At 43.5% G+C, this 16,093-nt stretch overlaps 1 protein-coding gene across 1 annotated transcript in view; it reads right to left on the reverse strand.

Moving 5' to 3' along the window:
* The window catches only part of bop1 (BOP1 ribosomal biogenesis factor), a 159,902-nt gene that overhangs the window by 131,403 nt on the left and 12,406 nt on the right, over nt 1-16,093 (reverse strand). The window contains exons 2-3 of the mRNA XM_087987772.1: nt 10,794-10,985; nt 6,313-6,447 (exon numbers count right to left, since the gene is read on the reverse strand). Of these exons, the coding sequence (XP_087843898.1) occupies nt 6,313-6,447; nt 10,794-10,985 (327 nt within the window). The remainder of the gene's footprint in view (nt 1-6,312; nt 6,448-10,793; nt 10,986-16,093) is intronic.

Consider the following 16,093-nt stretch of genomic DNA (forward strand, 5'->3'; position numbering starts at 1 on the left):
ATTAACTAAAGAGCATATGGTGGCCTGGTCAACAGCATCAGCAGCTGTTGTCTAACAGCTTCATTTCCTCCTCAAAACCAAGGGGACAAGCTGAACAAGTAGGAAATTAAGTTAAGGGGGGGGGGGGGGGAAACGTGCAGACTTTTTCCACTCAACAGCTGAGAAGCTTTAAAAAAATAGGACAAGTTCCATTTGTTTCAGAGCTATGTAATAATATCAGTGAAGTGATCCATTAAAAATATTTAAAAAACAAGTTTAAGGGGATACTGTTACCCTCTTTGGCAAAGGAAGTAATCAAGAGATACTGAAGAAAGGCAGTTAATGGGAATGAAAAATGCTCAGCTTGGTTCTTGCATATCCTGTCAGTAACATTTTTGCACTTTCCTCCTCACTGCAGAATGTCCACTGCTTTTCCACGTAAAGACAAATAACCACAAAACAAGGAGAGCTTGTACAAAAACGGGTGGCAAGTTTGCACCTCCTTCCTAACCTTGGCTGCTAACCAAAACAGACATTCCCCAAGGAAGAGTGCAACAGTTATGGTTATGGGCCAACAACTCACAGGTCACCTCAAATGAATTATTCAAATCTTTCAAACCTCTCCAGCTTCCCAAGCAGATGGGCCCTGAATTCAAACCTTACCCTGACAACAATTCAATCTGGTCATTGGTCAGCTGTGAAAATAAAACTACCTTTTTTTTAATTCACGCATGGGATGTGGGTGTCTCTGGCTGGCCAACATCTATTGTCCATCCCTAGTTGCCCTTGAGAAAGTAGTAGTAGTCAGCCACCTCCTTAAACTACTGCAATTATTGTGCTGTAGGTAGATCCACAATGCTTTAAGGGAGGGTATTCCAAGATTTCAACCCAATGACAGTGAAGAAACAGTAATATATTTCCAAGTCAGGATGGTGAGCAGCTTGGAGGCAAACTTGCAGGTGGTGGTGTTCCCATGTATCTGGTAGTCGGTGTGGGTTTTGAAGGTGCTGTCTAAGGATCTTTAGTGAATTTCTGCACTCTCTCTTGTAGATAGTACACATTGCTGCAACTGAACATCGATGGTGGATGGGATGGATGTTTGTGGATGCAGTGCCAGTCAAGTGGGCTGCTTTGTCCTAGATGGAGTCATGGTTCTGGAGTGTTGTTGGACTTGCACTTACCCAGGCAAGTGGGGAGTAATGATCACGCTCCTGATTCGTGCCTTCTAGCTGGTGGACAGGGTTTAGGGAGTCAGGAGGTGAGTTGTTCGCCACAGGATTCCTAGCCTCAGACCTACTCCTATAATCAATACCTTTATGTGACCAGTCCAGTTGAGTTACCATTTAATGGCAATTCCCAGAGATGTTGATAGTGTTAGATTCAGTCATGGTAACGTTATTGAATGACAAAGAGTAGTGGTTAAACCATCTCCTATTGGCGATGGTCATAGCCTTACATTTGTCTAATACAAATGTTACTTGCCATTTGTCAGCCCAAGGCTGGATATTGTCCAGAGGCTCTTGCATTTGAATATGGACTGCTTCAGTATTTGAGGAGACACAAATTGTACTGATCATTGTTCACCAATGATTGCACATCCCCACTTCTGAAGTTATGATGAAGCAGCTGAAGGTGCTTGGGCCTAGGACAAAACCCTGAGGAACTTCTGCAGAGATGTCCAACAACCACAACCACCTTCCCAGGTATGACTCCAACCACTGGAGAGTTTGCCGTCTGATAACCATTGATTCTAGCTATGTTAGGGCTCCCTGATGCCACACTTGGTCAAATGTAACCTTGATGTCAAGGGCTGTCACTCTTACTTCCCCCTCTGGAATTCAACTCTTCTGTTCATGTTTGAACCAAAGCTATAATGACATCAGGAGCTGATTGGCCTTGGCTGAATCCAAACTGGGCATCACTGAGCAGGTTATTACTGAGCAGGTGCTGCTTAGGAACACTGTTGATGACACCTTCCATCACTTTACTGATGATTGAGAGTAGACTGATGGGGCCATAACTGCCTGGTCAGATATATCCTGCTTTGTATGTATAAGGTATATCTGGGAAATTTTCCACATTGTTGGGTAAACGCCAGTCTTGTAACTGAATCGGAACAGCTTGACTATGGGATCGGCAAGTTCTGGAACATGTCTTCAGCACTATTGCCAGAATGCTGTCAAGACCCATAGCCTTTGCACTATCCAGTGCTTCTAATCGCTTCTTGCTATCACATGGAATTAACTGAATTGGTTGATGACTGGTATCTGTGACACTGAGGACCACTGGAGGAGGCAAGATGGATAACTCAATCAGCACTTCTGGCTGAAGATTGTTACAAATGTTTCAGCCTTATCTTTTGCATGGTTATGCTGGACTCTGCCATCTTTGAAGATGGAAATATTTGTGGAGCCTCCTACTCCAGTCAGTTGTTTAATTGTCCACCAGTATTCTCGACAGGATGTGGCAGGACTGCAGAGCTTAGATCTAATCCGTTGTTTGTAGCATCACTTACTCTGTTCATCTTTCTCTGCTTACACTATTTGGTGGCTGCACCAGGTTGACACCTCATTTTCAGATATGCCTGGAACTGCTCCTTGCATGCTTTCCTGTGCTCTTCATTGAGCCATCAGAAGTGGATTGCTGTAGAATCCTGGCAGATTAATAAATGCTGCATACTCACTCTTGGTGTTCTTCAACATAATCAAAGCAATCCAGGAAGAAATTAATTCCGTCGCATTAATGCTGGCAGAATTTAACTGGCCATTGACTCGACAGGCCGAATAACCTGCTTGCACACTATCAGGATTCTATGATTTTTGTTTCAGAGCTCCAGTTCTGATGCATTTCCTGCAGTCAACATTTGTCTGATAATCATCTCGTCAAGTGTTTTGGAACATTTGACTGGACTAAAGGCACTGCATAAAGTTAATCATCAGTTAAAATCCACCACAACAGCTAGAAAATTCAAAATCTGTTCAGAAACAGAACTATAATATTAATCATGGAATCTGAGCAGCATGGTGGCTCAGTAGTTAGCACCGTTGCCTCACAGCACCAGGGACCTGGGTTTGATTCCACCCTCAGATGACTGTCTGTGTGGAGTTTGCACACTCTCCCTGTATATGCGTGGATTTCCTCTGGGTATTCCCATTTCCTCCCACAGTCCAAAGATGTGCAGGTTAGGTGGATTGGCCATGGGAAATGCAGCATTACAGGGATAGGATGGTAGGGGTGGGATACTCTCAGGGTCAGTGTGGACTTGATGGGCTAAATGGTCAGCTTCCACACTGTAGAGATTCTATGATTATACGATTCTATGCAACCATTAGATTGTCAAACAAAAACAAGCCTTGGACCAAAGCATAAACTAGCATGGATGGATCTTTAATTACGCAAGTAACATCAAGAGGGAGAAGCAACAGTCCATCTCTACACACCCCACTTAAACATGTACGGAGGAAAAAGGCATTGGGTGAAGATTGTTGGACAGTAGTGATAATGTCATCAGTAATCTAGAGGGCCAGGCTGATGCTCTGAGACTTGGGTTCAAAGCCATGGAATTTAAATTCCATTAATACATCTAGAATTGAAAACTACTCTCAGTGAATGTGATCCCAACAACCTTTACTTATTTATTCACAGAATGAGGGCACCACTGGGCCGGCATTTATTGTGCATCCCAGAGGGTATTTAAGAGTCACATTGCCAAGAGTCTGGAATCACATGGAGGCCAGACCAGGCAAGGAACGACTGTTTCCTTCCTTAAAGGACATGTGTGAACCAGATGGGTTTTGTGGTCATGATTAGATTCTTGATTCCAGATTTTTATTGAATTCAAATTCCACCAACTGCTGTGGTAAGATTTGAACCCAAATCCCAGAACATTACCTAGGGCTCTGGATTAACAGGTGAACCATGATCTCCCAGATTTGTATCCAAACTCCATTCAGACATTAGGACCAATCAACAGTGGACAGACAGGGCCAGGCACATGTGCACAAGTTAACATTTGTGGCCTCCGTGTACCCCCAAATCTTTCTTACACTGTCTAACTCATTTTTCTTATTCATCGATTCTCTTGTTTGAAATGGCAGGGGGGTCCTGGTAGAGTTACAAAGCACTTTTCTTTGTGCTGTAGATTTAAAAAACTTAGAACATGGTTCGTGTGGCTTGGAGACATACAAAAGTCCTTGAAACATCACAAAGTGCAGCTAACTCGCCCAAAGAGACCGAATGGCTGAGGTCATAGAGTAGTACAGCACGGAAACAGACCCTTCAGTCCAACTTCACTATCGACAGCATTTGAAAAACACTGTAGAAATATATGAAGCTGAAGGTGGTGAGAAGAATAGGTAAAGTGCAGATTACATTTTAGATCATTCTAGCCAAGAAGCAGCAAACAGCATAGGTCAAATGGGATTTTCCTGTGCTATAAACTTCAAAAGATTCTATGGATCTCCTTGTATTACAGGCAGAAGTACAGTACATCTGAACATTAAATCTGATCATTTACTCATAGCCAAAGAGAAAATCTACAGAGTCACACCGTACAAAAGGGGGAAAGCAATTTATAAAACTGTATTAACAATGACAGCCTTTATCTAACATGACAGGCCAGGCTCACTAGTGGGATCAAACCTTTACAAGAATGACACACTAGGTTTGTTAAACTGCGGATCTTTTGACAGCAGCATTTAGCTTCCCAACAGGAATCACAGAGTCTGTTCAAATCATAACCGAAGGTCGGAGGAGGAGACTGGAATTCAACACCAGAAACTAGGCTAAACAGATCCAAAAATGTGCAAACAGCCTCTGCACTGTCAGGGGTCACACCAGCAACATTAGCCCCAAGGAGATTTGTTCCAGAAAGAACACCTAATCCAGTGGTTAACTGCCGACATCAATTCCCACAGGAAGTATACCCAATACAGGAAAGCACACAAATCCTCCCAGGAACTTCAGTAGTGAAACCAGATGTCAGGAGCAAACACCTCACCATTCCAGGATGAAGACGCACAGTGAGTGCACATAGTCACTATTTAGAAACCACCACAAAAGTGGAGACAAGGGTCAGCGTGCAGCCTAAAGAAACTAAAAAGCGACAAGAGCAAGCAGCCTCAGGGCAGCTGTGCTGCCAATGGAGGAGAGGTAAGACTCTGTTTGTGAGCAGTCAAGGTGCTGAGTGCAAACTTGTCCCTGTTGAATTCCCTGCTTCAAGTGGAGTTAGCTGATCACAAAGAGTCAGAATTCTACAAGTGGCTTCAATGTCCTCAGTATTTATTTGTTGGGGTGGGGGGAGAATTCAACAGGGTTTTCGCTTCCATGACTAGAGCGTGCAGGATTCCTGAAGGGTACCATAAATGCATGAGATGCATGAAGCAGCACACCAGGAAACTAAAACTTTTCGGCAACAAACAGAAGCAGGACATTCCCCTTTTCTTCTTCAAATGAAGACAGTGGTGGTGGTGCACTGTACTGTCGATGAGGTTCAGCACAGCAACCTACTGCCTTAATAACTATAGAACAGAGGGATACAAGTGTCAGCTTAGCTCAGCAGGTGACATCCTTGCCTCCTTCAAATCCAATTTTTTAATTAAATTGTAATTCATGTTTAACATGAGAAACACAGCAATGACCATAAACCAAACAACTAGATCCCAACAACTTTGATGATTGATGTTGGCTGAAGGATAATTATTGGCCAAATACTGGGAGAACGACCATAATGGCTTTTCACCCCAGTGAGCACCTTAGGATCTTTTTAATTCCACCAGCAAGGATAGATGACACTCTATTTCACATCCTATTAAAAACAGTTCCTCTGGTCTGAACATTATGCTCATATTCCTGGAATGGCATTATGAAGTCAGAACCTTCTGGTTAATAGTCAAGCGCAGTACCACTGAAACCACAAACATATGATGCCCAAGACTCACCACTTGAACAAGGTACCAGGAATTATTTGTAAATTTCACCTGAAAAGAAAAAATGCTGGAGAACACAGCAGGTCAGACAGCATCCCTGGAGAGGGAGCAAGCTAACATTTCAAATTTTACCTTACTGGTTCAAGTGTTCAGACAACAGCACAACTGACAAGTGGGGGTTGGATGCAGTGGAGAGAGAAAGCTATGAACATTCGCCATTGTGTATTTAAAAAGAAAAGGAACACTTTGCAGTAGCAAGAGATTTAAAGGATTTGTGATGAATATCAATTAGCTTTCAAAAGATTAGCTCTGAACCGAAACCAGCAACTTTGCCTAAGTATGATTCAAACACATCAGCAATCCGAAGGGTTAAATTTGCTGGCAACAGCAAGACCTCTCTCCTTACCTCCTCATCTGAAGTGTCCTCTTCGTACTCATCTCGTGGATGGGTCAGCACAGGCTGCTCTGGGTGGAGACTGCAGTCTGACTCTGCCAACTTTCCATTGCTTTCTTCTTCCTCCTTCGTGGTAACTTCAGGGATCTGAGAGAGAAAGTCACAAACACAACCAAAACAAAATAAGACTAAGGCTGTGCATAGGGGTTAAAACAGACAAGCAGTAGATTGTTAACAAAACCTCAAATTCACTGGTTCTGTAGACCAGACCAGGCATGGACAGCAGATTTCCTTTCATAAAAGGACACGAGTGCACCAGCTGACTTTTTAGTGGTGACAGTGTTGTTATCATCATTACAGAGACGGACCTTCAATTCCAGATTTAAAAAATAAAATTTTAATATCACCAATTCCCGTTGGGTGATTTAATTCCATGCCCCAGAACATAGTAATATCATCACTGCACAATCTTACCCTTAATAAGACTATGGCCAAGTGCAATATTTAGTTCATTATAGACTTGTGAGCAAAAACAAAGCAGGATCAAAAAAACTACCCAGCATGTATTGTCCTGCAAGCTCTAAGTTGAAGTGTAACAATTTTCCTAACTTCAGAAACTTATAATTGACCAAATGCTTGTTAATTCTGAGTTGTTCCAAATCTGATACAAAGAGTGCATTGGAAATCAAGCCCCACTCCATGAGCCGTTCCAAAAGCCTTATTCAAGCAGCAAAAATGGTCAATTTGTTTCTATTTATTACAGTTAACTAGACCAGATTTTGACAAGGAATTTCAGTAAACTCAAAAATAACATTTATGAACAAAATGTTTTCTTACAATAACTGACAAAACTGGTGATCAACTAAGCTATTCTGGTTGGGATGAACAAAAGCAAGATGTAACAGCTCTTGTAGGTCAAGGGCTCAAGTGGACATGATCGAATGGGTTAACTTCTTACATTTCCTTTGATTTCCTATCTGACAACATCAGAATGCAGTCAGTATTATTTCAGTTTGGGTGGGAGATCTGTCAGACCCACTACAGCGGACAGCTGAAACCGACAACCGGAAGCGGCAGGGACAAACCACTATAAACACCGGAGGAAACATCAAAGAAGCGCTTCGCAGGAGGCTCCCAAGCACTGATGATGTCGCCTAGCCAGGGGACGAAACGTTTGCAACAAAAACTTCCAGCTCGGCGAACAGAACCACAACAACGAGCACCCGAGCTACAAATCTTCGCACAAACTTTGAATTGTAAGTCTGTTAAAATGACTAACAAGGTTTTCTTCTTCCCCACTGTTATTAGACTTCTGAATGGACCTCTCCAATATAATACTGACTTCAGTCTTTGTGCACCTTCTCTGCAGCTGTAACATTGTATTCCTCGCTCTGTTCCACTACCCTTATGCACTTTGCATGCCTGCCTATACTGCACGCCAACCAAAGCATTTCACTGTACCTAGGTGCATGTGACAACAATAAATCAAATCAAAAGCAGAGTGAGAGTTCCTAACCTTGCAAGCCTCATCAGAAACTGCCAGTTTTCTTCTAACACTCAGTTTTTGGGAGAGACTGAAGTTGCTATTTTTGGTTTGCATGTCCTTTTCACACTCATTATGTTGCAGCAAAACAGAAAACTCCCAAGACTTTGCTCAGCAATATTCAGTACAAGAATCCTTCCAAACCCCAGTCTGTATACCTCGAAATTAAAGTCATTAAAAGAACGACTTTTTTCTCCCCTTTAAAAAGCTGTAGTCCACAAAGTCAGTTGATGTTTGCAAACAGACAATTCCCAGTTTTATTGGGCCTGGGACTTCTTACAAAACTTACCTGGTAAAGCCTTTGCAACTCAAGAGTTGTCTCAATCTTCCATTTTTCCAATTCTAAATTTGTGCACACAATGTAATCAAATTCTGAATATTTCATATACTAATAAGTAGGCAATCTAGTAAGGATAATGATCTTTTAGGACTAAGCACAAATCCCAGGTAACAGAAATAATAGCTATGACAGTTGGGTCATCAGCTTTCTGTTGCTACAGCCTACTCTATTGACAATTATTCCAGGTATTTGAACAACATGTGAGCAGCACAAACCCCACTGCTACTAGAGCACGAACGCTAGGTATTGCACAGCGAATAAATCATCAAAGCCTGCCTACCATCTATAAGGCATAAATAAATTGTGTGATTGAATAATACCTACATGCCAAGTCAAATGCAGCTCCAGCACCATCCAGGATATAACAGCCAACTTGACTGGCATCTTATTCATTAACCCAAATGTTCAGTCCCTCTCTCACTTATACAACAGGGCTCCAATGAATACCATCAGCAAGATGCACTGCAGAATTCTCGAAGTTTCTTCGGGAGCACTGCCCAAATCTACAGCCGTCACCACCCAGAAGGCCAAGAGTGATGCTCCAAGGGAGATCATTTCTAAAATCCCCTTCAACTCACGCACTATCCTGCTATGTAGAAATTTATGGCTCAAATCCCAAATCTCCATTTCTGACAGCAGCACAGGTGTTACCATGACCATTCAGACAGCAGAAGCTCTAGGCAGAGATACACCATCACCTTATTGAGGCAAAGAGTGATGGGATGTTGTGGTTCTGTTCGCCGAGCTGGGAATGTGTGTTGCAGACGTTTAGCCCCCTGTGTAGGTGACATCCTCAGTGCTTGGAAGCCTCCTGTGAAGCGTTCTGTGATCTTTCCTCCGGCATTTATAGTGATTTGTATCTGCCGCTTCTGGTTGTCAGTCCCAGCTGTCCGCTGCAGTGGCCGGGTCCAGGTCGATGTGCTTATTGATTGAATCTGTGGATGAATGCCATGCCTCTAGGAATTCCCTGGCTGTTCTCTGTTTGGCTTGTCCTATAAAAGTAGCATTGTCCCAGTCGAACTCAGGTTGCTTGTCATCTGAGTGTGTGCTACTAAGGATAGCTGGTCGTGTCTTTTCCGCATCCATGAACACCAACTAGCCACGAAACGACACGACCAGCTATCCTTAGTAGCCACACACTCAGATGACAAGCAACATGAATTCGACTGGGACAACGCTACTATTATAGGACAAGCCAAACAGAGAACAGCCAGGGAATTCCTAGAGGCATGGCATTCATTCACAGATTCAAATCAATAAGCACATCAACCTGGACCTAATATACCGGCCACTGCAGCGGACAGCTCGAACTGACAACCGGAAGCGGCAGATAAAAATCACTATAAATGCCGGAGGAAACATCACAGAAGCACTTCACAGGAGGCTCCCAAGCACTGAGGATGTCACCTAGACAGGGGACGAAACATCTGCAACACAAATTCCCAGCTCGGCGAACAGAACCACAACAACGAGCAACCGAGCTACAAATCTTCTCACAAACTTTGAAGTGATGGGATGGCTTGCACTCCAGAAAACTTCTTCAAAAATCTCATCAGTCTCTGCTCTGTTTGGAAGCAAGCAATCAAACATTTGCGATTGCTGCTCGGTTGCAGAATTCTGTCAGAGGGAATCCTGGAATGTTTAAATTCCACCAAGCAGCTGTCTGAACCTATTACAGGGGATCTACAACACTAAGCCATTCATCCTAACTAGTCCATTCCAGTGATTATGCTTCACTTGAATGCTTTTCCACATCTATCATCACAGCTCTCTATTCCCTTCTCCATTAAACACTTGCAGAATCTCCCATTAAACCCACGGCTGTTATTAGCTTCCTTAAGGGAACAAACTACATTTTCACCACTCCTCAGATAAAGGCATTTCTTCGGAATTCCCGATTGTATTTCTTGGTGATGATCTTGTTTTGATGTTTTCTTTCTGAAAAGATAAAGCTTTCTCTCTGTATCCTATCAAAACTTTTCAGAATTAAAGGCTTCTATTAGGTCAACCCTCAGCCCCCTTTTCTGCAAGCTCACATTCCTTTTCAGCTGAGTTAAAACACTTGCATCACAGGCTTTCAGCATTGAGGAAACTGAGAACGAGGAAATCTTATAGCATAGGCAGCTATTCAGCTCATCTGCAACTGTGCTGGGTCACTAAAAAGCTATTCAATTAGTTAATTTCTTAAGAGCAGCGAGCATAAGTATTGGAATGTAATACAGATACACATAACTGTGCATCTTGCTTGAATTGAGATGTCACCGGTAAATGCAAACAGCTTCCGCAGACCTCCGGAGCCTTTTGCTTATTTATTACAGGGGGAATTCTTTTCCCAGAATCTTTAACAAGTCAATAACAGGAGAACTAGGGAGAGCAAACCAAAACACCATCCAGTTCAGCATTTTCCAACTTAAAATAACAAAAAAAACCTACTGGTCTTATCAAAATGAAGGATCAGTGAAAGTGAGGTTTGATGGGTGATATAGAAAGAAAATAAATCCCCACCTGCTAAATACAGCCAGTTACAAACAGAAACCAAACATCGGTTGTATATTCAGGACAACAATAATTCCCATGGAGCAAAGAAAATTTGTAGTTATTGAAACTCACCTTAACATCCTGTTTGCTGAACTTCTTCATACTCTTCTCCTCAAGTCCACTGTCATCATCACTTTCTTTATCCTCATCTTCGTCATTGCTGCTATCACTCCCTGAATCATCCAGGCCAGAGAAAACGCTTTCTTCACTATCTGTTAGGTCATCTCCAGCTTCATCAAGTGCTGCATTTTCAAAGACGGAAAGCTGCAAAATAAAGATACAGGCTCAAAAACCCACAGTAAGTGTTTCAATTTATCTCGAAGATCGCCCAAAGCAAAGTTCAAAACAAGTTTTTCTTTTAATTCACTTGTAATGTGGGCATTGCCAGCATTTATTACCCATCCTTAGTTGCCCTTGAGAAGGTGATCTTGAGCTGACTTCTTGAACCGCTGAAAACAAAAAGTGCTGGAAATCACAGCAGATCAGTCAGCATCCACAGGGAGAGAGAGCACGCTTACATTTCAAGTCAAGCTGACTCTTCAGAGCTGTCACGAAGTGTGCAGGGAGCAGCATTTTTGCAATTGTCAGCAGGTGGAGTGCTGGGGGAGAAAAAAAAGAGTGCTGATAGTGCAGATTAAGTGATTGGAATGTGAGAAGGGCAGAAGAAGGTGTGTCTAACTGCCAAACTGGAAAGAACAGACATTCCATAAGATCATGAAACATAGGAGCAGAAATTAGGCCTTTCAGCCCATTTAGTCTGCTCTGCCATTCAATCATGGCTGATAAGTTTCTCAACCTTCTCCCGTAACCCTGGATCCTCAAGAACCTATCTATCTCGGTCTTAAATATACAGAATGACCTGGCCTCCACAGCCTTCCGTAGCAATGAATTCCATAGATTCCCCACTCTCTGGCTGAAGAAGTTTCTCCTTATCTCCATTCTAAAACGTCATGCCTTTACTCAAAGGCTGTGCCCTCAGGTCCTAGTTTCTCTTAACAACAGAAACATCTTCCCAACATCTACTCTGTCCAGGTCATTCAGTATTCTTTATGTTTCAATTAGATCCCCCCTCCACCCCCCCGAATCTTTCTACACTCCAAGTATAAACCCAGAGTCCTCAAATGTTTCTCATGTGTTAAGCTTTTCATTCCTGAGATCATTCTTGTGAACCTCCTCTGAACATGCTCCAGGGCCAGTACATCCTTCCCAAGATATGGGGCCCAAAAACGCACACTGTGAGGTTCTCTCCTTGGAATTCTTACACACTTGATGCAACTGCAGTACGCCAACTTCTATGAACAGTCACAATTTATTTCAGCAAGTACAAGCCTTTGGTTGATCTTAACACTCTTCCCAGAGGCTTGTGGAGTCATGTCAAGAGATGTCCCCTGAACAAGGGAACCATCCTGCCTTCATCACAGTCAGTCATGCATGCAAGACATGACCCCCGCCACTCCCCCACAGTCACATGCCACCCAAAAATAAGGTAAAATGCTTGGGTCATTCCTCAAATGGGTGTTAAAATGACTGGCTGCTGCAAGGTCAGGATCATGCCTGTGCATGGACCGGAGGTGTTTTGCAAAGCGATCACCCAGTCTGTGTTTGGTTTCTCCAATGTAGAGTAGGCCATGTTGGGAGCAGCCAAGGTAGAGCTCTACAGTGCATTTTCTAGATGGTACACACTGCTGCGAACGAGTATCTGTGATAGAATGAATGGACATTTGTGGATGTGTTGCCAATCAATTCAGCTGGTTTGTCTTGGATTTGTTTTTAATTCATTCATGGGATGTGGGCATTGCTGGCTGGGCAAGCATATAGAACATAGAACAATACAGCACAGAACAGGCCCTTCGGCCCATAATGTTGTGCCGAACATTTGTCCTAGCTTAAGCACCCATCCATGTACCTATCCAATTGCCGCTTAAAGGTCACTAAAGATTCTGACTCTACCACTCCCACAGGCAGCGCATTCCATGCCCCCACCACTCTCTGGGTAAAGAACCCACCCCTGACATCCCCCCTATACCTTCCACCCTTCACCTTAAATTTATGTCCCCTTGTAACACTCTGTTGTACCCGGGGAAAAAGTTTCTGACTGTCTACTCTATCTATTCCTCTGATCATCTTATAAACCTCTATCAAGTCACCCCTCATCCTTCGCCGTTCCAACGAGAAAAGGCCTAGCACTCTCAACCTATCCTCCATTCCAGGCAACATCCTGGTAAATCTTCTCTGCACCCTCTCCAAAGCTTCCACATCTTTCCTAAAGTGAGGCGACCAGAACTGCACACAGTACTCCAAATGCGGCCTAACCAAAGTCCTGTACAGTTGCACCATCACTTCACGACTTTTGAATTCAATCCCTCTGCTAATGAACGCTAATACACCATAGGCCTTCTTACAAGCTCTATCCACCTGAGTGGCAACTTTCAAAGATCTATGAACATAGACCCAAGATCCTTCTGTTCCTCCACCTCACTAAGAACCCTACTGTTAACCCTGTATTCCGCATTCTTATTTGTGTTTCCAAAAAGGACAACCTCACACTTGACAGGGTTGAACTCCATCTGCCACTCCTCTGCCCAGCTCTGCATCATATCTAAGTCCCTTTACAGCCGACAACAGCCCTCCTCAATATCCACAACTCCACCAATCTTCGTATCATCTGCAAATTTACTGACCCACCCTTCGACTCCCTCTTCCAAGTCATTAATAAAAATTACGAACAGCAGAGGACCCAGAACTGATCCCTGCGGAACTCCACTTGTAACTGGGCTCCAGGCTGAATATTTACCATCTACCACCACTCTCTGACTTCGACCGGTTAGCCAGTTTTCTATCCAATTGGCCAAATTTCCCTCTATCCCATGCCTCCTGACTTTCCGCATAAGCCTACCATGGGGAACCTTATCAAATGCCTTACTAAAATCCATGTATACTACATCCACTGCTCTACCCTCCTCCACATGCTTGGTCACCTCCTCAAAGAATTCAATCAGACTTGTAAGGCAAGACCTACCCTTCACAAATCCGTGCTGGCTGTCCCCAATCAAGCAGTGCCTTTCCAGATACTCATAAATCCTATCCCTCAGTACCCTTTCCATTACTTTACCTACCACCGAAGTAAGACTAACTGGCCTGTAATTCCCGGGGTTATCCCTATTCCCTTTTTTGAACAGGGGCATAACATTCGCCACTCTCCAGTCCCCTGGTACCACCCCTGTTGACAGTGAAGATGAAAAGATCATTGCTAACGGTACTGCAATTTCCTCTCTTGCTTCCCACATAATCCTAGGATATATCCCATCAGGCCCGGGGGACTTGTCTATCCTCAAGTTGTTCAAAATGTCCAACACATCTTCCTTCCTAACAAGTTTCTCCTCTAGCTTACCAGTCCGTTTCACACTCTCCTCTTCAACAATACGGTCCCTCTCGTTTGTAAATACTGAAGAAAAGTACTCATTCAAGACCCCTCCTATCTCTTCCGACTCAATACACAGTCTCCCACTACAGAGGGTACATTGGACCTACCCTCGTTCTCGTCATTCTCATGTTTCTCACATACGCATAAAATGCCTTTGGGTTATCCTTGATCCTATCCGCCAAAGATTTTTCATGCCCTCTCTTGGCTCTCCTAATCCCTTTCTTCAGGTCCCTTCTGGCTATCCTGTATCCCTCCACTGCTCTGTCTGAACCCTGTTTCCTCAACCTTATGTAAGCCTCCTTCTTCCTCTTTACAAGACATTCAACCTCCCTCGTCAACCAAGGTTCCCTCACACGACCATTTCTTTCCTGCCTGACAGGTACATACATATCAAGGACACGTCGTATCTGTTCCTTGAAAAAGTTGCACATTTCCATGACATCCTTCCCTGACAGCCTATGCTCCCAACTTATGCTCCTCAGATCCTGTCTTACAGCATCGTAATTACCCTTCCCCCAATTGTAAAACCTACCCTGTTGCACGCACCTACCTCTCTCCATAACCAAGGTGAAAGTCACCATCACCAAATTATGGTCACCATCACCAAAATGTTCACCCACTAACAAGCCCATCACTTGTCCCGGTTCATTACCGAGTACCAAATCCAAAATGGCCTCCCCTCTGGTCGGACAATCTACATACTGAGTTAGAAAAGCTTCCTGGACACACTGCACAAACACCGCCCTGTCCAATCTACTTGATCTAAAGAGCTTCCAATCAATATTTGGGAAGTTGAAATCGCCCATGACTACTACCCTGTGGCTTATGCACCTTTCCAAAATCTGTTTCCCAATCTGTTTCTCCACATCTCTGCTGCTATTGGGGGGCCTATAGTAAACACCCAACAAGGTGACTGCACCTTTCCTATTTCTGACTTCAGCCCATACTACCTCTAAAGGCAGATCCCCCTCGAACTGTATCAGCAGACAGGTAAATGGGGGAATTTTTAAATGCACTTTGATAAAATCTTTAACTTTTGTGGCAATACCAGGAATTGTGGAGCTTGATTTCCAGCATACTACTACAATGAGGAATAACCTGTCAAACCCAGAGACTGAAGGCAAAATAGAACAACCATGTGAGATTTGGAAGTGCGCGCAAATAAACAGGTTTAAAATACATTAGATCATAGAATCCCTACAGTATGGAAGCAGGCCCTTTGGCCCAACAAAGTCCACACCGCCCCTTCGAAGAATAACCCAGCTAGACCCATTCCCCTATCCTATTATCCCTATATTTATCCCCAAATAATGCAACTAACCTACACCTCCCTGAATACAATGGGCAATTTAGCATAGCCGTTCACCTGACCTGCACATTTTTGTATTGCGGGAGGAAACCGGAGCACCCACAGGAAATCCATGCAGACACAGGGAGAATGTGCAAACTCCACAGAAGGTCACCAGAGGCTGGGATTGAACCCGGATCCCTGGCACTATGAGGCAGCAGTGCTAACCACTGAGCCACTGTGCTGCCCATTGTACAGTGTGCAACAAATGCAGAAGGAAAATTACAAGGAATCAATTTTGGTAATTTTTGGTAATGTTACTGAAGATTGGGTTGCAAGCTGAAGAAGAAAGGAAAATATTTGAATCTGATATTTAAGGAAGGAAAACATTTCCAAAGGAGGTTAAGTGGCAATATTGATAAACATCAAATAATGTCAACAAGGGACATGTTGGAGCTCCAAGGCTTTTTTAAACAAATGAGAGGTTGGTTATAAAAACAGCGGTGCGAGCGGGGTGAAGTATTCCACACTTTGGTGAAATTCTAGGAAGAAACCAGAAATTGTAGCCTGCAGGCATAGAGTCATAGAGATGTACAGCACTGAAACAGACCCTTCAGTCCAACCCATCCATGCCGACCAGATATCCCAACCCAATCTAGT

Source organism: Chiloscyllium plagiosum, unplaced genomic scaffold (genome assembly GCF_037043375.1).
Source record: "Chiloscyllium plagiosum isolate Xiang-an unplaced genomic scaffold, Cpla_swu_hap1 HiC_scaffold_5, whole genome shotgun sequence".
Taxonomy (NCBI): Eukaryota; Metazoa; Chordata; class Chondrichthyes; order Orectolobiformes; family Hemiscylliidae; genus Chiloscyllium; species Chiloscyllium plagiosum.